Below are 21,403 nucleotides of genomic sequence, written 5' to 3'. Positions count from 1 at the left end.
CTTTAAAGTTAGCTACCAATAATGCTGGAGTAAGAGGGAAACCAGCATGCTTCTTTGGGTTGTAAGTTAGGCAAGACGTCGTTTTGCTGGTTGGAACCAATGCGATATGGCTGAGAGCTAATTATTGTGTGCTGTAAAATGAAATGATATGGATCCCACAGTCTCTGTTGTGTGTTACGATTTTGGTTTTTCTTTTATTTTGTATGAGGAAGAATCTAATTAAAAGGTAGATGTCCTGGTTGGAGGCCATTCTCTAGTTCAGGGGTTGGTATCTTTTGGTTCTTTAGATATTGCTGACTGCAGCTCATATGATTTCTCAATATTGTCTATGCTGGAGGACCTCATACTCTTCCTCCCAATCTAATTCCTTCATTGGAACGTGGTAGTGTATACTGGTTCTTTAGTACTGCAGCCTTGTGGATCTTTCTTATTAAGAGTTAATTTTGGCTAAAATCTTTGGTTCTCAACTGGGAGTGGGACAACTTGGAGCCACAACTGGGAGGTGCTCTTCCATATGTTTGTGGATTGCAAATTCCATCAGCCTTAGCTAACATAAACAAAAGGGAAAGATGATGAGAGCTGAGGTCCAGCAACATGTTGTCTACACTTGTCAGGAATCTCTCATTTCCAAACCTCAGCCATGTGAGGTCTGCATGAGATTAGTGATAATGACATGGGATTAGTGATAATAACACAAAGTCACTCTGCTCATGCTAGATGCATTTTCTTTTAGAGCTAAGTCTGACATTTACAAACTGTGTCCAAATCATCTTTGTATGTGGCAATACTGTGTTCACTGTGTCACTGAGGATTGGAGACTAAGCACAGTTCTGTCATAGTCTGATGGAGACTTTGCTGTCTTGTGAAAATCGTTCTGCCCCAAAATTGAGTCTCTGATCAGAAATTGGGGTGGGGGTGGAGTATCAAGAATTCTTGTTCCTCACCCTGACTTTAATTTAATATCTAAAGAAATCATTCTCAGACATATTATTTTTGAATATCAACTTATTCCAGATTCACGGGGCTATCTGTGAATGAAGATGTCTTTTGGGAGAGAAGTGTTGGGATATATTATTACTAGTATGTTGGTGTGTGATTGGTATGGACCAATCATTAACTGCTCAGGATAGACTCACTGGAACTCAGAACATCTCTAGGGTTGAGGGACCCATGATTAGATGGCCTGTCCCAGGAGGCTGAGGGATCCTGATGGCTTTTGGGCATTTTCCTTTCACAATGGGAGGCAATTGGCAATTATTCACATTGTCTTCCCTTTTTCTCTGAAGTCTTAACTATACTTTATATATAAATGTTCAACTGAAGTTTTTAAATACTGAACTATTAGAAATTTGAGAACTTCATTTGGGAGCCCATTTCTAATTGGGAAAAGGGGGAGGGTAATTATATCATTAAGACCTTTTCTGTAGGTACACCCTTATTTCTACACAGCTACACAACTACTGAAGCTGAACAGACTGGCAGCTAAATCTTACTTTGACACTGTGGAAGAACAAGATATGCCATCAAACCTGAAGGCAACAGATTGATTTGCGGGTGCAGAACAGAGCAGAGCATGAAGTTGCAGTATTTGAACAAAGGAGAAGTGCGACCTTCTCCACACTACCTAGTGCCTGCCATCTGGGCAGCTCCTTTACTCTGCCTAAGGAGGAGTGGGACAGCTGGCCTGGGTTATTCCTTCTGCTTGCTCCACTTATGCATGCTATCCTTAGAATCTTTGTCCTTGGCTTTGTGGAAGAATCTTCAAGTTATCTGACCTGCCGCATCCACTGGTGACAAGGATTCAAAGGAGCCCTGGCTCCATCTTCATTATGTGTGAAGATAAGCCACTTGCCAACTTATGGCCACCCTCAACTTCCACAGGGTTTTCATAGGCAAGGAATGCTCAGAGGTGGTTTTGCTACTTCCTTCTTTTGAAATAGAGTCTACAGCATCTGGTGTACTTTGGTGCCTTACTTCCAGGATCAGACTGGATGTGGTAGCTTTAGGACTCTTAGGGAACAATATTTATTACCATCTCCCATCTAAGTCCTAAGCAGAACTGGCCTTTCAGCAGGAGTGTATTTTGTTTGTCAGCCAATCCTGGATTGGAAAGGCCTGGCTGGAAGGGGCTCTTCCTTTGTGAATGAGACAGAGAAGCTTCTTGCTGCTAAAAGAGACATCTTTGTGTGTTTTAAGGCCTAATGCTGCACACATTGCAGGATTTTGGTCCCAATTTCAATTGAGGCCTGACGGAAAGACACAAAAAGCTCAAGCGGGCTGGGGCCCTAGGTACAAAAATTAAGGTTTGTCATTTAATTTAATTTAAAATAAGGGAAGAAATGGTGCTCCAAGCAGTCATGCCGGCCACATGACCTTGGAGGAATCTATGGGGCAACACTGGCTCTTTGGCTTAGAAATAGAGATGAGCACCACCCTGCAGAGTCAGACACAACTAGACTTAATGTCTAGAGGAAACCTTTATCTTTACTATTCCAATACTGAATGCTGGATCTCTGTTTTGTTTGTGTGAATGAGGAAGAGACTCTAAAGATTGCTAGAATCTTGGTGCCACCTCTATTTCCTAAGGGAAAGACAGATATGAAATACTGCTTTATAGTGCATTTACATTAATGTGTCATCCAGCCCACTGCACCTACTGCTCAAAGGCATGTTGAAAAAGGGACCCATTCTTTCAGCTGCATATTGTGTATGATATGAGCTAGCATTATCAGGCGAAATTAGATGAAAGAGCAGAAACTGGAAAAATGCCCACCCTTCTTCTGGAATATATGTATTACTCCATTTGTCTTGGGGTGCTTGCAAGGTTAATGCATGCACCCAATTTCCAGATGAAGTGTGTGTTTGGCAAGATTCCAGGATCACCTGACCGGGCATGCACTTAGCTGTATGGATAATGCTTCCCGGTTTATATTTCTATACATTTCAGACCACGATGGCTCTTAATCTCTTAAACAGAAAGTAACACCAAACTTTGCCTGAATTTTAGATCACTTTAAGAATACACTTCAAATAAATGAGATCCTAACTTGAAAGTTTGATGTATACATTTTGTTGCATTTCTAGCAATATTTTCAAAACACAACAAAAACCCCCTATTATTGTTCTGCCAATTTCTATGTACATAGTGAAAAAATGTTATTGTTTTCGTAGCAAAACTAAAAATGTCAATTTGTAACATAATTTTGTTTGGCTGGAAATTAAGTAATAGAATGGGAAGAGAAGATTCACAATATTGCCTCTTTATTTTGATTTTTTGGCTGACATTCATCCATGACCAATAGAAAAAACATCAATGTCAGGATGAAACTGGTCCTGCAAAGCTTGAAAAGATTTACTAGTATCTGTGGTGATCTTGGGATTCAGCATAGTGTAGTGGTTTGATGTTGGGAACCAGGGTTTGAATTCCTGCTCAGCTGTGGATACCTATAGGACGACCTTTGACAGGCCACATTCTCTCTGCTTTTGACCTAATGGGAACTAAAATAATTTTTTGGTTGGAGGGCCACCAGAACATGACGAACTGTATTAAGGGGTCACGGCATTAGGAAGGTTAAGAAGCATTGTCTCCTGACGTTTAGCCTGCATCTATGGCAGGCATCCTCAGACGTTGTGAGGCCTGGGTTGTGTGTTTTCAGGGCTGTATGCCATGTTTCAAAAGCATTCTCTCCTGATGTTTTGCCTACATCTATTGCAGGCATCCTCGGAGGTTGTGAGGGCTGGGTTGTGAGTTTTTTGATCTGTATGCCATGTTCCAGAAGCATTCTCTCCTGACGTTTCACCTACATCTATGGCAATCATCCTCGGAGGCTGTGAGGTCTGTTGGAAACTAGGCAAGTTGGGTTTATCTATCTGTGGATTGTCCAAGGTGGGAGAAAGAACTCTTGTCTGTTGGAGGCAAGAGTTATTTCTCCCATCCTGGACATTCCACAGATATATAAACTCAACTTACCCAGTTTCTGACAGACCTCACAACCTCAGAGGTTGCCTGTCACAGATGCAGGCGAAACATCAGGAGAGAAAGCTTCAGGAACATGGCCATACAGCCCGAAAAACTTACAGCAACCCAGAGCTGTAGTGGTACAAGTCTTTCCTGCCAAAGAGTGCTGGTGTCTCTCCAAAGCGCGGTTGCCATGAGCCATGGCAGATAAAGTTGGGTCCAACTGCATTAATGCTACAGTGTAGATCAGTGGTTCTGGAACATGGCCAGACAGCCCGGAAAACTCACAACCCAGACATCACAACCTCCGAGGATGCCTGCCTTAGATGCAGACGAAACGTCAGGAGAGAATGCTTCTGGAACATGGCCAGACAGCCCGGAAAACTCACAACCCAGACCTCACAACCTCCGAGGATGCCTGCCATAGATGCAGGCGAAATGTCAGGAGAGAATGCTTCTGGAACAGTTTCCAACAGACCAGACAGCCCAAAAAACTTCCAGCAACCCAGTGATTCCAGCCATGAAAGCCTTCGACAACACACTAGAGCTGTGTTGCTTGCAAATCCATAGCAAGGAGCCATGGCAGTGAAGGTGGCGCCCAAGTGCTTTCATGCCACGGTGTGGATGGACCCGAAGAGTGGGACCGCTTTGGGCGGATGGGAGAGGCGCTGCTCCCGCTCGGGCCCCTTCCCAGATGTCTGCCGAGGCCGGCCTGCTTGCCTCCTTCCTCCTCCTCTTCTCTTTCTCCCTCGGCGAAGCGAAAACGCGGCAAAAGCGTGTGGCGCTGGGCCCAGGGGGCGGGCCTTGGGGGGCGATAAAGAGAAGGTCTCTCTCCAGGCCCCGCCCCCCGCTCGCTTGCCTTCGGAGGTAAAGGGACCGAAGAGAAGAGAAGAGGCAGAAGGGTCCTTTCCGCGGGGCGCTCGCTGGGGAGGCCAAGGGCGCGCCTTCCTCTTCGTGCCTTCTGGGCGGAGGCGAGGAGGATGTGCTGAGCTTCCGCGGCGATGCTGTCGGTGTCCCTGAGCCTGCCCAGCGGCCCCTCGGACGACAGGATGACCTGGGTTTGCCTCTCGTGCATGCTCTGGGTACGTGGGTCCTTTGGGGTGACAGCCAGGGCTTGCTGCTTCCCTTGTTCTCTCCTCGTCCCCTTCCCGCCTGAATTGGACGAAAGAATCCGGGACGGACGCGGCTTCCCCCCACTTTGGTGGAGTTTCCAAGTTTGGAGGGATTTCAGAGAGGGGCGGGGCTGGGCTGGGGGTGCTTCCCTTGGAGGGGTCGCTTGCTTTCCATGCTGGCTGGGAAACAGATGTGTCCTCCAGCTCTTCGGTTTGCGGGAGAGACGGGAGCCTGGGCTGTTTTGTCCTTTTTGTGCCTACATCTTTCGGTTTTATGCCCGCTAGAGGGTGCATCTACACTGTAGAATTAATGCAGTTTGAAACCACTTGACCTGCTATGGCTCAATGCTGTGAAATCCTGGGATTTTAAAGTTTGTGGAGGCAGCAACAGCACTCTTTGGCAGAGAAGGCTACAGACTGAAAAATACAACTTTAAGATTCCATAGCACTGAGCCTTGGCAGTTAAAGTGATGTCAAACTGCATTGATTCTACCATGTAGATCAGGCATGGGCAAACTTTGGCCCTCCAGGGGTTTTGGACTTCAACTCCTGCCGGCTGTTAGGAATTGTGGGAGTTGAAGTCCAAAACACCCGGAGGGCCAGAGTTTGCCCATGCCTGATGTAGATGCACCCCAAATTTCTCTCCGGCATCAGAGAAACTTAGAGTCCCTGGTTCAACTAGAAAGGAGGGTGAGCTGAACCCCAGTACAGTCCAAAGCTGCATCAACACTGTCCAATGAATGCAATTTTGCTGTCCTGGCTCAATGCTATGAGGTCCTGGGATTTGAGGCTTGCACCCTGTGAAACTACAACTCCATGGCAGTTTAAGGGGCCCTGCTCTTGGTCCCACCGGCCTCACAAGCACGGCTGGTGGGGACAAGGGACAGGGCCTTCTCGGTAGTGGCCCCGCGACTCTGGAACTCTCTCCCGTCAGAGGTTAGAACCGCCCCAACAATCCTGACATTCAGGAAACAGGTGAAGTCGTGGTTATGGAGACAGGCTTTCGAAGAATGAGACAATGATCTGGATGGAAGACGGTGTATATTCGATTTTAGTATGACGACTGACCACTGTAGTTTTAAATATATGTGCTTTTTAAATGTTTTATTGTAATGTGTATTTGGATATTTTACCGATATTATGTGTTTTTATGGTTGGAAACCAGGCTGAGTCCCTCTTATGAGGTGAGAAGCTCGGTATATAAAACTTTGAAATAAAAATAAATAAATAAATTCTTTTTCCTTGAGAAACTGCAAGTTGCTTCTGGTGTGAGAGAATTGGCCGTCTTCAAGGATGTTGCCCAGGGGACTCCCGGATGTTTTACCATCCTGTGAAAGGCTTCTTTAATGTCCCGCATGGGAAGCTGAAGCTGATAGATGGGAGCTCACCCGTCTTATGGATTCAAGCCGCCAACCTTCAGGTCAGCAGTTCAGCCGGTACAAAGGTTTAACCCATTGCACCACCACAGCTCCTATAAATTTAAAGTGGTGTCAAACTGCATGGAATATAGAATGTAGATGTAATCCTGAAGAGCTGTGTCTCCTTTGGGGAGATTTATTTTTCATGTCAGGAGTGACTTGAGAAACTTCAAGTTGCTTCTGCTGCGATAGAATTGGCCATTTGTCCAGGGAATGCCCAGATGTTTTTGATGTTTTATTATCCTTGTGGGAAGCTTCTTGCATGGGGAGCTGGAGCTGACAGAGGGAGCTCTTCCGCACTCTCCCCGGATTTGAACCTCAAGCCTGTCAGTCTTCAGTCCTGCCGACACAAGGGTTTAACCCATTGCATCACTAAGGGCCCCATCTTTGTGCCTTCATCTCCATCTTTGGGGAGATGAAGGCACATCAGTGGTTGAGGAGAACCAGAGTTTGGAAAAAGGATTCTTTTGGGAGGACAGCTCCCAGGATGACCAGCATTGGCTGGTGGTCACATCAAGGGAAGATACTGGGAGTTGTCGAAGGCTTTCATGGCTGGAATCACTGGGTTGTTGTAGGTTTTTTTGGGCTATATGGCCATGTTCTAGAGGCATTATCTCCTGACGTTTTGCCTCTAGAACATGGCCATATAGCCCGAAAAAACCTACAACAACCCAATACTGGGAGTTGCTGTCAAAAAGTAAATTTTCAAGCTGTTGATTGAACTGTCCTAACAGGAGATTGAAAGACTGAAGGCCAAAGTAGGAAAGAAAGACTGAAGGGCAGCAAAGGATCGTTGGGCTCTCCGGATATGGTTGAACTGCAATCTCTAGCTGTCCTGGCCAGCATACCCAGTGGAGATCCATGCTGGGAGTTGCAGTTCAAGCACATCTGGGATTGCAAAATTCACTTTGGGGGATGTGTGAGATTTGGGTCACAACTAGAAGTAGGTCTGGGTGTTCTATGGAAAGGTTCACTCCAAGTTTGTGCCCAGGTTGAAGAAGCTTCTGAGAATGGTCTGTGATGTAGAGGTATGCAGTATCATATCCAACCTCTGGTTGATTTCTTCTGTTCTGTGAGTGAGACACGGTGCTTGTCTGAGAGCAAGTAAGGCGTGTCATATAAGTTTTGCAGACTTTAAGTCCATCACCTTTTAATGAGATGAGGATGTGGGGAACCACTAAGTGAACAAATGACAGAGGGATCCCCCTCTATACTATGTTAACTGCCAAAATAATTCTCTTTCAGGAAGGCTTTCCTACCACTTCTTTGTTTTGCTCTCTCTTTTCACCACATTTGTTAAGACCAGTGGGGAGATGATGACTCAAGGTACCACTTAGAGTTCTGTTTGTCCAAAAGCCAGGGTCTCCTCAGCTTGGAAGTGAAGGCTTTGGGAGACATAACTAATCGGACAAAGATTTGCATGAAAAGAGAATTCGGTTTCTTCAGAGCAGAGCCTGTCTGCCTAGTCCCTACAGTTACAACCCGCTGTTTGTGACATCGCTTTGTTGCCATAGTGATGCTTTGGGTGGTCCCAAAGGCGAAGCAGGGCAAGGGAGGGGGGCCTGGAGGAGGAAATAAAGCCAAGATGTAGACCCCCTCTCCTCTGCAACTGGGAAAAATGGCCTGGAATGTGTAATGGTCTCCCAGGGTGAGGGAGGGTGGGTGGAATGGCCAGTCTCTAGGTTGAGTGGAAGGTCCAGCATTCTTAGGAACACTTTCCACTATCATCAGCTAGTTATGTTAGCCTAAATCAGAGATCGGAAAAGTTTATTCCTTGATTGGAAGGTGATGGTTATAGAAGTCTAAAACAGTTTCCAAGCTCTGCAAATTTATTGACGGAGTACTAAGGGTTTAACCAATTTCTGCTGTTAGATAAAAAGCAAGTAAAGGAGAAACATCATGAAGGAAAAGTGGTGGAATTGTTTGGCTTTATCTTAGAGGGACTTGATTTTTTTCGGGGGGAAAGATACGTATTTTAAAACAGTGGTAAGTAGAGGGATAGGCTTCCAGGTAACTGATTCAACCCAAACATTTCCACTAAATATGTTAACATGTGTCAGCTCTTTCAATGTGATCTTGTGAATACTCAGAGACACATACAGTAAGTCCCCCCCCCCCCCTTATCTATGTATTCCGCCATCCACATCTTGAATTTTTTTTAAATTCAGAAAGCAAACTTTGATTTTGCTATTTTATCTAAGTGGCACCATTTTATCATGCCATTGTATATAATGGGACTTGAACACCTAGAGATTTTGGTATCTACAGGGAATAAGTGGAACCAAACTTTAATAGGCGTCAAGAGACCACTATACTATGGCCACAGAACTCCCCATATCCTGGAAGCAGAGCTGTCATTTGGAAATGTTGGGTTGAGATCTTGGTTTTGAAACTGTTCCATAAGCAATCTTATGAAGGAGCTTCTTCCCCAAGTATTCCTAGTGATGGACTGTAAATGCTTCCCAAACAGAGGCATTTACTTTTAATGGTAGTGTGAACAGACTTTTAAAAAAATTGTGTCAGAAGTGACAAGAAACTGCAAGTCATTTCTGGTGTGAGAAAATTGGCTGTCTGCAGGGACGTTGCCCAGGGGACGCTCAGATGTGTTACCATCCTGTGGGAGGCTTCTGTCATGTCCCCGCATGGGAAGCTGGAGCTGACAGACAGGAGATCACCCTCTCATGGATTTGAACCACCATTCTTCAGGTCAGCAGTTCAGCCAGCACAATGGTTTAACGCATTGCACCACTTCAGCTCCTTGTGTGAACAGATGAGCAAGATTGAATATGTTTAAACTTTCATCAGGGGTGGGACATTTCAGGTCCAGAGCTCCTTCAGAGTAGTGTCCTCGTATGTACACTTTGTTGGCCTGACTTTAATATTTGATGACTGCCTTGGGCAGCAGGATATAAGGATTGCCCCTTCCAACAGGATCCTGCTATTGTATTGACCCTTTCCCTCATTTCCTTGCTTGACTTGCAGTTAGGTTGTCCACCTTCCTACTGTCTTGTATGCTCTTTGGCCCCTCTTTCCCAACTGCCTGGTTTGCCTTGAGCAAACTACTCAAGAAACATTGGCCACTCAAAGCAGGCAGCTTGTGTTTATGCAGAACTTGCACAAAATAACAGAGGGTGTTGTCGTTACATTGGAAAAAGAGGAGATAGAAGTGGTGTTTCTCATTGGTTCCCCAGGGGTAGAGAAGGCACCATATCCATTTTCTACATTTTCCAGGAGTCTATTGACACTATGCAGATACAGAGCTGTATTCCACTTTAATTAAGTGCCATGGAATCCTGGGATTTGAAATTGAAAGATCTTTAGCTGGAGAGCTCCTTAGGAAGAACTTCCTGACTGTGAGAGCTGTTCAGCAGTGGAACTCTCTGCCCTGGAGTGTGGTGGAAGCTCCTTCTTTGGAGGCTTTTAAACAGAGGCTGGATGGCCTTCTGTCAGGGGTGCTTTGAATGTGATTTTCCTGCTTCTTGGCAGGGGGTTGGACTGGATGGCCCATAAGTCCAACTCCAACTCTATGGTTCTATGATTCTATCCTCTGTGCTCCTGGCCTGACTACAAAGCTTAGGATTCCATAGGATGCATCTGTGGCACTTAAAGTGGAATCAGAGTGCTATAGCAAGGCAGCATGAATGGACCTCTGGTTTAAGGAACTGCAAGTCATGTGTTAGATCCCTAGTTTGGTGTCAGAAATCAAGATAAATTTACTGAAATTGTTGCCCATCTGAAAAAAGAAGTAGTTTTCAATCACGGCTCTGGCTCCATAATATGCTCATGACACTCCCTGCTGATGAACTCCCAGAATGGGTATGTGGGGCTTCCCTTTTGCTTCAGACGGGATATAGTGTTGTGACGGTTTAAGCTTTAGGGCACCAGATGTGGTGTGATTTATCACCTTAGACAAGCATAGGGAGTAACCTCAAGTGGGTCAGAGAGTTCATTGGGCTTGGCATCCTTTCTCTGATAATGGCCAGTTCCAGATGCTTTCGAGAGGAAATGTTTTAACAGCATGGGGCACTAGCCAGGAATCCCTGATCGCTTCCAGCTTGTAACAACTTGATATTGTTTGGAAAAGAACATAAGACTTCCCAGCAGCAACAGCAGAGGGAGATAAAAGACCAGTGGCTGCTTTGGGGTAGCATATGGTGGTCTGGGGGGAGGAAAAAACTATTTGGGGACCAAATATTAGTTCAGGCCTTGAAACCAGGCATTTAGAGCACCTTTTTCTGATTTGGAATCATCAAAGGAGGCTGTTCATAAGGGTGTTTCTTTGGGAAATATGTTAAAACTGCTTGGTTCTTATATTTTAACACAGAGGTAATTTAGTGAAATAAAACAAAAGGAAAAAATGTAAAGATTTTAAAAATAATAATAATGATGATAATAACTTTTAAAAAATTCTGCTCTATCTTCCCAGTGGGACTCAGGGCTGTTTGATTAGATTTTTAATTTTTTTTAAATAATTAATGTTAAAAAATCAGATGTAGTGCAAAATTGAGCTTAACTTAATACCAGTATTTTAACCATGTCCTCTGTTTCTAAAAAGGTGATCCTATGACTAGCAATTGAATAATGAGTTGGTGCCCATTCTGACTAGACTGATGTTTGGAGCAAATATCTGGCTTGATGTCAAGCATTTAGAAATGTGACACATTAGGTAATGTATTGTATTTCTTATGATGCCAGTCATGAATATGTATGATTGCACTAAACAAACAACATGGAAATCTACTTTCCATCCCATAATGAAAAACTTAAAATTAAATAACTTTTGCTGTATTTTGTTAAATGACTTCCTGATTGTAACTTTGTTTTCATTGACAGCATTTTTATCCATTCTTTCGCCAAAAGGACTCAAAGTAAACAGTATAAAAAGATTATTGATAATACAGTCCCAGTCAAGTCTGAAGACAGAGCACAATAAGAAAAAAGAGATTGAAAAGGAAATCCACACTAGACTTTAAAATGCCATTGTTCTTAAGTGCAGGATTAAATGTTATGTCTAGAAATCCAAATTCATGTGTTTTTCATATAATTTGGTTCTTATAATGAAATCTCATAAAATATTCCAGTTTTTGTAACAAACAAAGACTCATAATCTATGTGTAAAAGGATCAGAAAAACTTGGGTAGACATCATCATAGTCTGAAACAGACTTTCTAGATGTCGTCTTTCAAAATGGCTACCACTAATTTTTTACTGTAGCTGTTTTGTGTCCTAAAACATTTACAGATATTATTCTGGTGGCTAAATATATTTTTGGGGGTCAAGGAATTCAACTGTAGCCTTCTTAAATCCAGATGTCTGTTAGAGTTCATGCTAAGCAGATTTCATGTTGTTCATTGCATAAAAAGTTCAGAAATCCCTTGACAGTGTTCTGTCACAGTCTATAGTCAGCTCTTGATATCCATGGCCCCTGCATCCATGGATTCACTCAGCCTCAACTTGAAAATATTTTAAAAACGTCCCAAAATCAAACCTTGATTCTGCCATGCATTTGTGACTACACAGATGTGTGGGCATGTTGTACTGTAGCTTCTTGCCATGTTTCTCTGTGCATCATCTTGGCAGGATTTAGAGTCATCATCTTGTTGGGGAATCTGAGCGGTTAGGCTCCAAAATAACCCTCAGTTAAGGTGATTCCACCATAAATATAGCAGAGGACCAGAAGTAAATTTCATAACCAGCAGAAATGTACATGTGGTGAACTGGGATAGGCTTCTATTTTTCAGGATTGCTTAGGACTGCAGAGTCAAAACTTTAGGTTCAAAAATATTTATGGAAGTAAAAGAAATACATTCTTTATATAAAAGATCTTGGAGGTAACTAGTTTACTAAGTATCATCTTCTAAAGGAGTTAAAATGTAAAATGTCCATGCAGCTACATTTTGCCTAGAGCAGTGATTCCCAACCTTTGGGTCTCCAGGTGTTTTCGACTTCAACTTCCAGAAATCTCAGCTGGCTTACCAGCTGTTAGGAACTGTGGGAGCTGAAGTCCAAAACACCTGGAGGCCCAAAAGTTTAGAACAGTGGTTGTCAACCTGGGGTCCCCAGATGTTTTGGCCTTTAACTCCCAGAAATCCTAACAGCTGGTAAACTGGCAGGGATTTCTGGGAGTTGTAGGCCAAAAACATCTGGGGACCCCAGGTTGATAAACACTGGTTTAGAACCACTGGCCTAGAGAGAGGCAAAGTGTGCATACTCATAGGTAGAAAGAAAAGCAGAACTCTGAAAATGGTGGAGACCACATGGTTAACCCAAGGCCGTTTCAAACTTAAAGAGGAAGTTCCCTCACAGAATTCCATTACTATGTCATTAAAGGGGGAGGAGACAATGGCTAGCAGCGAAGAGGAAAGACAAAGCTCTTTAGGGAAGCATGCATAGGAATGTGGGGGAAGGAATCCCTCAGCTTAACCCTGCCTCTAGCCTAGCTACTCATTGAAGACTGGAAACTTGATGACACAAGAGACTTGTGCAGTCCAGGGATGAAACCCAACACATCTTAAAAACTGTAGATGTTTCTTATCTTTAAGGGCTGTGTAGAAGATGAGATTTCAAAAGGTATTGCTTGTTGTGCGAGCAAGTAAAATTCTCTCTTCTGTAAAACCAATAATGGGGTATGAGAGCTGAGTTCATTTTTCAGACCGGCTACCCCAAATGGCTTTCTTGCTATCTTAAACTTTTTATATTTTTTAAAACTGTAGATACTTACAGATTTTAGAGTAGCTTCCTTTGGAGCTCAGCAAGCAATTATGGTTGCCTTTTATCATGGCCTCCCATCCAAGTTCCATGGAGGATAAGTTGGGGGAAAAGCTAGATTAACTGGATCCTTTTTCATGAAAGCTCTCCTCAGTATAATGCATTGCAGAAAAGGACGTAACTAGTCTTGGCCGGTGGCTCCAATGTGAATGTGGTGATAAATGCCCTCTGATTTATAGTTTGAACTTTAAAGAAGATATCCAAAGTACTGATACTGTGTTGGAGATAGGGTTCAGTACCAGGGAAAGTTCCCCTGAAGTTCAAACTAAAACTCAGTGAGGATTCATAGCTTCACTGATATCAAAGCGACCAACTGGACATAAATTATGGTGGACTAGTCTTTGTTGTTGTTGTTCATTCGTTCAGTCGCCTCCGACTCTTCGTGACCTCATGGACCAGCCCACGCCAGAGCTCCCTGTCGGCCGTCACCACCCCCAGCTCCTTCAAGGTCAGTCCAGTCACTTCAAGGATGCCATCCATCCATCTTGCCCTTGGTCGGCCCCTCTTCCTTTTGCCTTCCACTTTCCCCAGCATAATTGTCTTCTCTAGGCTTTCCTGTCTCCTCATGATGTGGCCAAAGTACTTCAACTTTGTCTCTAGTATCCTTCCCTCCAATGAGCAGTCGTTAGTCTAGACCAATCAATCTAGTATTTTCTTCTGATGGTTGAGTCTGAATATAATGAAAAGGGTTTTCAGTACAGCTTTCAGAAGCTTTAACCAGTGTGGCAACTCACCATGTTGGATGGGGAATTGTGGGAGTTCTAATCCATTTTGGGGTGGGATATTTTCTTGTTAAGCTGCAACCAGTAAAGTTGCCTTTGTTGTTTCAAGTAGGCTAATGGATCTTAATAACCCACCCAAGACCAAACCAACTCTGTATCTTTTCTGTTAGACCTAGAACAGCTTCCTCAACAATGAATTCTAGCTGGGGAAAATCTATTTCCTTTCCCAGCTATTGCGAAAATTGCAGCTAAACTCATAGCGAAGAAGGAAGACTGAGATGGTGGTCAATATTGTTATCATCTTGCTTATTCAAAAACTCTGTGAACTTTGGTAAAGCTCTAATTAGCAGCATCTTAACTCCGACATGGATCCAGGTTTACCGAGCAGAATCAAGCCATATATTTTAGAGTTTTGAATGGTTTGAATGTTGGCCTCTGGAGATGAGGGTTTGAATTCCTGCTCAGACATGAAACCCACTGGATGACCTTGGGTTCACATTTTCTCAACCGCCAAAGAAGACAAAGGCACACTCCCTATAAACAACTCTTGCCAACTCTTGCCAAGAAAACCCCAGAATAGACTCACCTTAGGCTATCCATGAGTCAGAAATGACATGAACGCCCACAACAACAACAGACTCAGCCATGATAAATGCTAAACTGAACGGCTGTATTTGAAATTCACTAAACAAGTAAGTTGCCACTGTAGCAAACTCCATACAAGATTGAGTTCCCGTGCCCACAGCTGAAGGAGGTTAGCCTCTGTGTTTTAGCAACCCTCTCTTTCTAGGCAAGAAGGTGGCCCTGGGGCCCATGGTCTTAATGAGGGATAATCACTCTTAATTAGACAGCAGTTTAAAAGGCAGCAGTGAGGCTCTGGATTGGGCAGCTCAGCTATAAAAATGTGTGTGCAGGGTTGGCAAATGGAAGGAGGGTGTGCCTAGTGAGGATAACTGCTCAGGATGAAAGGGAAGGAGAGTTAAATAAGAATTGGAGAGAATTACTTGAGAGAGGTTTTTTTGTAATAAAAAGTGGGAGCTAATAGTAAAGCAGCTTACTAAGAAATACTGGAATAAATTAGAGACTACACCCTCTGCCCACAAGGTTAATTGGAAAGAGCAAAATCTCACTTCAACCAGAATCATATTTATGGGTGCACTTTTGTGCAGACTCAGGTAGGGAACTCCTTATATAGTATCCTTTTCCCAAGCTTATTTCCATTCTCTGTTTTTGAGACTGCCATGATTTAAGTTCCCAGCTTTAGGTCCTTTGGCAACTCGAAGGGTTTTTAATGTTTGGACCTTGTCTTTTCTTTTTTAAAGGTATTATCCATCTGAGATGGAGCTGTGCCATGAGGAGAACCAGTGTGGTGCTTGGCTAGACAGACTAGGAGCCTTCCCCACACTACAGAATTAGAGCCCTATGATTCTACTCTAACTTTGATGGTGACATCATTTGAAATCCTGAGACTGGAATTTCAGGAAACGGTTTTGTGAATTTTTTTTTGCCAGGGAACTTCTCCTTTGGCCAAACTACAAATCTCAGGAAGGAACCATGGATGTTAAAATAGAATCATGGGGTGCATCTAGTACACCCCTATGATTCTATCTACTACACTTTAACTCAATACAATTGAATCATGGTGATTGTAGTTTGGTAAGGCACTAGCAGAGAACTACAATACCTGTGGCTGCATAGCATTGAGCCACAATAGTTAGAGTGATGTCAGACTGCATTATTTCTACAATGTAGATGCACCAATCTATATATATAAATCTGTTAGGTTGGTTATACCGGACAGGTAAACTCTAAACCCCCCCAACGAAACTGCACCAAAATTGCCATGGCCCTAGGACAACCCACTCGGTACAAACTAATCCACTCACAATTACAAACAACACAACAACACACTCACAAAGTGGCAAAACAACTGAGCATGCGCACTGCCGCAAAGACCCCAGCGCGCGCGCACACATGGCCGAACGGCCGAACGGCACTTCCCTCCCTCCCTCGCCCAGCACGAACACGTCGCCGCCACAAACACACACACACGCATCGCAACTTCCTCCCACCCCTTCCGGCCCTGAAACACGGCGGTAACAAACCCCCCTGCCTTCCCTGACTCACTCCTTCCTCCTTCCACCCCCTCCGGAAAGACCCGCCCCCTCCCTTCGCCCCACCCCTTCCCTCCGTGACCTTGAGTATGGGAGTTGTAGTTCACCGACATCCAACTTCGCCCCGCCCCCTTCTCGCCCACACATGCACCACGCAACTTCCCCCCTCCCCCTGCTAAGCCCACCCACGCCGCTGCCAAGCCTCGCCCCTTTCTAACCCTGCCACCCTCTTCCCCCAGTCCAAGCCCCGCCACGCCGCTTCCTGCCCTGTCGAAAGCATCTCTCCGCCCCCTCCTTCATCTTACCCTGCCCATGCTGCCTGCACTCCTCCTCCTCCCACCCCACTCTGCCGAAGCCCCACCCACACCCACCGACGCCCCGCCCCTGCACTCCTCCTCCTCCCACTCCCCTCCGCCGAAGCCCCGCCCACACCCACCGATGCCCCGCCCCTGCACTCCTCCTCCTCCCACCCCCCCCTCCGCCCAAGCCCTGCCCACACCCACCGACGCCCCGCCCCTGCACTCCTTCTCCTCCCACCCCCCTCCGCCCAAGCCCCGCCCACACCCACCAACGCCCCGCCCCTGCACTCCTCCTCCAACCCCCTCCGCCCAAGCCCCGCCCACACCCACCGACGCCCCGCCCCTGCACTCCTCCTCCACCCACCCCCCTCCGCCGAAGCCCCGCCCACACCCACCGATGCCCCGCCCCTGCACTCCTCCTCCTCCCACCCCCCCTCCGCCCAAGCCCTGCCCACACCCACCGACGCCCCGCCCCTGCACTCCTTCTCCTCCCACCCCCCTCCGCCCAAGCCCCGCCCACACCCACCAACGCCCCGCCCCTGCACTCCTCCTCCAACCCCCTCCGCCCAAGCCCCGCCCACACCCACCGATGCCCCGCCCCTGCACTCCTCCTCCTCCCACCCCCCTCCGCCCAAGCCCCGCCCACACCCACCAACGCCCCGCCCCTGCACTCCTCCTCCAACCCCCTCCGCCCAAGCCCCGCCCACACCCACCGATGCCCCGCCCCTGCACTCCTTCTCCTCCCACCCCCCTCCGCCCAAGCCCCGCCCACACCCACCGATGCCCCGCCCCTGCACTCCTCCTCCTCCCACCCCCCCTCCGCCCAAGCCCTGCCCACACCCACCGACGCCCCGCCCCTGCACTCCTTCTCCTCCCACCCCCCTCCGCCCAAGCCCCGCCCACACCCACCAACGCCCCGCCCCTGCACTCCTCCTCCAACCCCCTCCGCCCAAGCCCCGCCCACACCCACCGACGCCCCGCCCCTGCACTCCTCCTCCACCCACCCCCCTCCGTTGTAGCTGTTGGGATTTTTAGTTTACCTGTAATCAAAGCATTCTGAATTCCAGCAACGACGGAAATAAACCAAACGTGGCACACAGGACTCCCATGACCCAACAGAAAGAGTGTGAGAGAGAGAAAGAGGGAAAGAGAGAGAGAAAGAGGGGAAAGGAAGGAGTGTGAGAGAGAGAAAGAGGGAAAGAGAGAGAAAGAGGGGAAAGGAAGGAGTGTGAGAGAGAAAGAGGGAAAGAGAGAGAGAAAGAGGGGAAAGGAAGGAGTGAGAGAGAGAGAAAGAGGGAAAGAGAGAGAAAGAGGGGAAAGGAAGGAGTGAGAGAGAGAGAAAGAGGGAGAGAGAGAGAGAAAGAGGAGAAAGGAAGGAGTGTGAGAGAGAGAAAGGGGGAAAGAGAGAAAGAGGGGAAAGGAAGGAGTGTGTGAGAGAGAGAGAGGGAAAGAGAGCGAGGGAAGGAAGGAAGAGAGGCCAGGCAGAGAATTCAAAACTCTTACTAAAAGCCACAGCAACGCGTGGCAGGGCACAGCTAGTATATTTGTAAAATGGCTCCAGAATTAGAGAGACTATAACTCAGATTCTCACTCAGCTGTGATGTTCACTTGGAGAGCTTCCTCTCAGTCTGTCCTTCCTCACAAAGTTATTGTGAAGATCAAAACTGAGAAGGGAAGAGGACACCTTAGATAGCTTTAAACTCCTTGGAGAAAAGAAAGGATATGAATGCAAAGAAATAATAACATAAACACTGAAGAGTGCAATTGAATTTAAACCAGTTTGAGAGCCGAGGATACTTCTAGTATTAGATATTTTTACAAGCTGTGCTTTTTTCCCTCTACTAAACATATGGTTGGTGTCTTTATGTTCTCTGTTCTCTTGATTTACAACTGGACTACTTAGCAAGTCAATTGCCAACTCACATATGCTGGTTGTTGGACTGGATCCCACAAATTCTAGGACTGCAAACAGCTTTGTTGTATGTCTGTCTGCATGGTCCTCATCCTCTTTCCAAGATCAACCTTCTCTCTCTCCATCTCACTTTATGATACACAGTCTAGCTTTACTTAACTACTCCTGGTGAAGCCTGTGTACAACTTGTTTTACATTAAGGCACTCCAGGTCCCCAGATGATGTATCCATTTTATAAAAGATACTCCACTTTACTAGGCCATTGTATATAATCAGACTCGAGTATTCATGTATTTTGATATTCACAGAATCCTAGAACCAAACTCCTGTGGATACCAAGGGCTCAATGCATTTAGAATTCCATTCAAGAGAGCTCCGATCTAGACTCCCCAGAACTACAGCATTAGAGCACTCTGGAAAAGGATTATTAGTATCTCACTAAACTACAAATTCCTGAATTCTTCAGGATGGAGTTGTGGCAATTAAAGAGGTATCCAATTGCCATTGGAAGCTCCACAGTATTACCACAAAAGTGTATTATATTTTAGTATATTTAAGAGGAGCAGTCATTTGGGGGCTCTTATAATCTGAGATCCTAAACCTTAGGTAAACTAGTTTGTACATAAATCTGGTAGGACTACTGACTTGGAACAATATGGACACAGGTTGTGAAGGCAGTTGCCTCTCCCCCACCTCCACCCCTTCCAGCCTGCCTGCCTGCCTGCCTCTATCCCCACTGTTGTGATTGAATTTCCTCTGGAAAGCTCTTTGACTTAAGATACCTCTCCCTAGGGAGTTGGAGGCCACGAGGGCAAAAGAATAATTGACAAGGTCAACAGGCTAAAGGCCTGGAGATGACGCTTGGGAATATTGGGAGGGGGAGGGGGGAGGGATGTCAAAGAGGCTTATGGGCTCCTGTCACTTTGGCTGATGGGAGACTTTGTGACTTTCTAGGCATGGGGCATAAGGATGGAGATGGGGATAAGGGCTGGAATAGTGGCAGTCTTCATTGTTTACTGAGTTATCTGAGGCAGACAGTGCCCTGATCAATATTCCCCATGGCTTCCAGTGACCCTAAAAGAGAGATAGATTGAGAAAAAGAAATCCTTTTTTAGGATGCTTAAGGTAGTTTGACAGGTTTGTCCGAATGTTTGGGTACTCTACTGACAGATGTAGAGAAATGTCACTAGTAATTTTTATTTATTTAATTTATTCCCCATCTTTCTTCCAACATGAGACTGCAAGTAGCCTGCAGTAGAAATAAACACAAAATGCAGTGGTTTATAATGCAAGAGTTTTAAAAATCCTATGCAAAATATTACTTTTAAAACAGCTGTAAACATTTAAAATATAGCAACAGGGATAAAAGTATAGCATTAAAAGACTCAACCTAGTCTACCATGAAAGGGAGCTCCACAGACGGAGAGCAAACATTGAGATGTCCCTCTGATGATTTCTCATCAAATGTGCTAGAGATAGTGCTAGGACTATGAACATGTTCTTAAAACTCAGGGAGACTAGACATTAGAACTTAATATGGTTTGTAGAATAGCCAACTGTGGTTGAAACAGGCTGGTCATGCCTTGAAAATTGTTGTGTGCTTTCAGGTCCTTTCTGACTTATGACAACCCTAAGGTGACCCCATCATACAATCTTCTTGGCAAGATTTATTCAGAGGGGGTTTGCCTTCACCTTTTTCTGAGGATGAGAAAGGCTGATCTTTGGCTTCCAATTATGTAGTTATTTAATTTTTTGTATTGTCTATCAGATGACACTTCTTGAGTTGCTTGAAGAATGTGTTTTTGATGAACAATCTTTTTCAATCACAAAATTTAGTCAGTTTTTCTTCTGCTTCATTTCTTGTTTGTTGTGTGATCAATTTCCTCCTAGACACTAGCATTAACATGTATTATGGTTATATTAATGGATTAATTGACATAATTCTTATATTCTTGAATTATATCCTTTTGCTGCTTTTGTTACATCTCTCCTCACTATTAATACTACCCTGTTTCTCCTTAAATTTTCATTTCCTGAGTAAAACACTGTGCAATTCTTTTAATTCTCTGATTCAAAATGTCCTATTCCTTTTCACTTTAGCTTGTTCACCCAAAGTATTGCCATGCTTATATGTTCTATTTCTTCTTTTGCTATGTCTACCTTCTCTTGATTCATGCCGCTCACATTCCATGTTTGTATAATATGTGTTGTGAAGGGTCAAACTTTTCTTTCATCTCTGAACATGCCAATAGCTCAACATCCTTTTTGCTTTAATCCATTTCTCTCAGAGCTACTTGTAGTTGTCCTCTGTTATACCCCAATATGTCACTGAGTGTCAATTTACTGGGGAGATTTATTTTCTGGCACAATCTCTTGTTTGATTTTGGATTGTCTCATCATGGGATTTTCATGATAAAAACATCCAAAAAGTGTTTACTGTGCCTCCCCTGCATAGCACTAGTAAGTGTTAGTGATGGTCCCACTGCCATTGTCTCGGAGAGATCCTTCACCAATGTATCTCCCTCTACTGCTGCTGTCCAGTAGCTGTTCGGCACATTCAGTCTGGCTCCTCAGAATAACCCTGTCTGATATGGGAGACCCTACCAGTATCACTGCTTCAAATAGCATGACCTCTTGCCTCACAGAGGCATGCAAGGAATGACTTGGGGCCACAATATCCTCCCACATGAGCCTGCCCAAAATTTGAGATCTTCAGAGATAGCCCTCTTACATGTCCCAACATCTCATGAAGTTAGGTTGATGGGTACATGTAACAGGGCTTGACTGTGGAATTCCCTGAGCAAATAAATTAGGTTGTTCTCATATCTTTTAAGCTTCTAGCAGACAGCCAAAGCAGTGCTGTTCTACATGGCATTTAGCATTTGAAATGGCTGTTTTCAATGGTTTCTTGAGTGAGTTGCCCTACAATGTAGGGTTAAGACTCGGCCTTCTCCAAAATGGTGACCTTCAAAATAACTTTAGTCAAAGTGGTGGATAATGGATTACTGCTGGTCTTTATGCCATAGGCTGCTGGTTCCTGACAAGTTTCTGATTAAGAAAATGTTTTAGCTGATGGACACCAATATAGTGCCTGCATGCC

The 21,403-nt window shown here is 45.1% G+C and overlaps 1 protein-coding gene across 2 annotated transcripts in view; it reads left to right on the top strand.

Moving 5' to 3' along the window:
- Positions 1-21,403, top strand: part of TNS1 (tensin 1) — a 354,414-nt gene that overhangs the window by 51,047 nt on the left and 281,964 nt on the right. Inside the window, exon 1 of one of the 2 annotated variants that reach the window (XM_060773736.2) lies at positions 4,847-5,040. The exons of the other annotated variant lie outside the window; for it this stretch is intronic. Within the exon in view, the coding sequence (XP_060629719.2) occupies positions 4,960-5,040 (81 nt within the window). The 5' untranslated portion in view covers positions 4,847-4,959. Of the gene's footprint in view, positions 1-4,846; positions 5,041-21,403 lie in introns of those variants that run through there. 2 annotated transcript variants of the gene reach the window in all.

Source organism: Anolis sagrei, chromosome 1 (genome assembly GCF_037176765.1).
Source record: "Anolis sagrei isolate rAnoSag1 chromosome 1, rAnoSag1.mat, whole genome shotgun sequence".
NCBI lineage: Eukaryota > Metazoa > Chordata > Lepidosauria > Squamata > Dactyloidae > Anolis > Anolis sagrei.
Note: the sequence above shows the minus strand (reverse complement) of the source record. Positions and strands in the feature narration are given on the sequence as shown.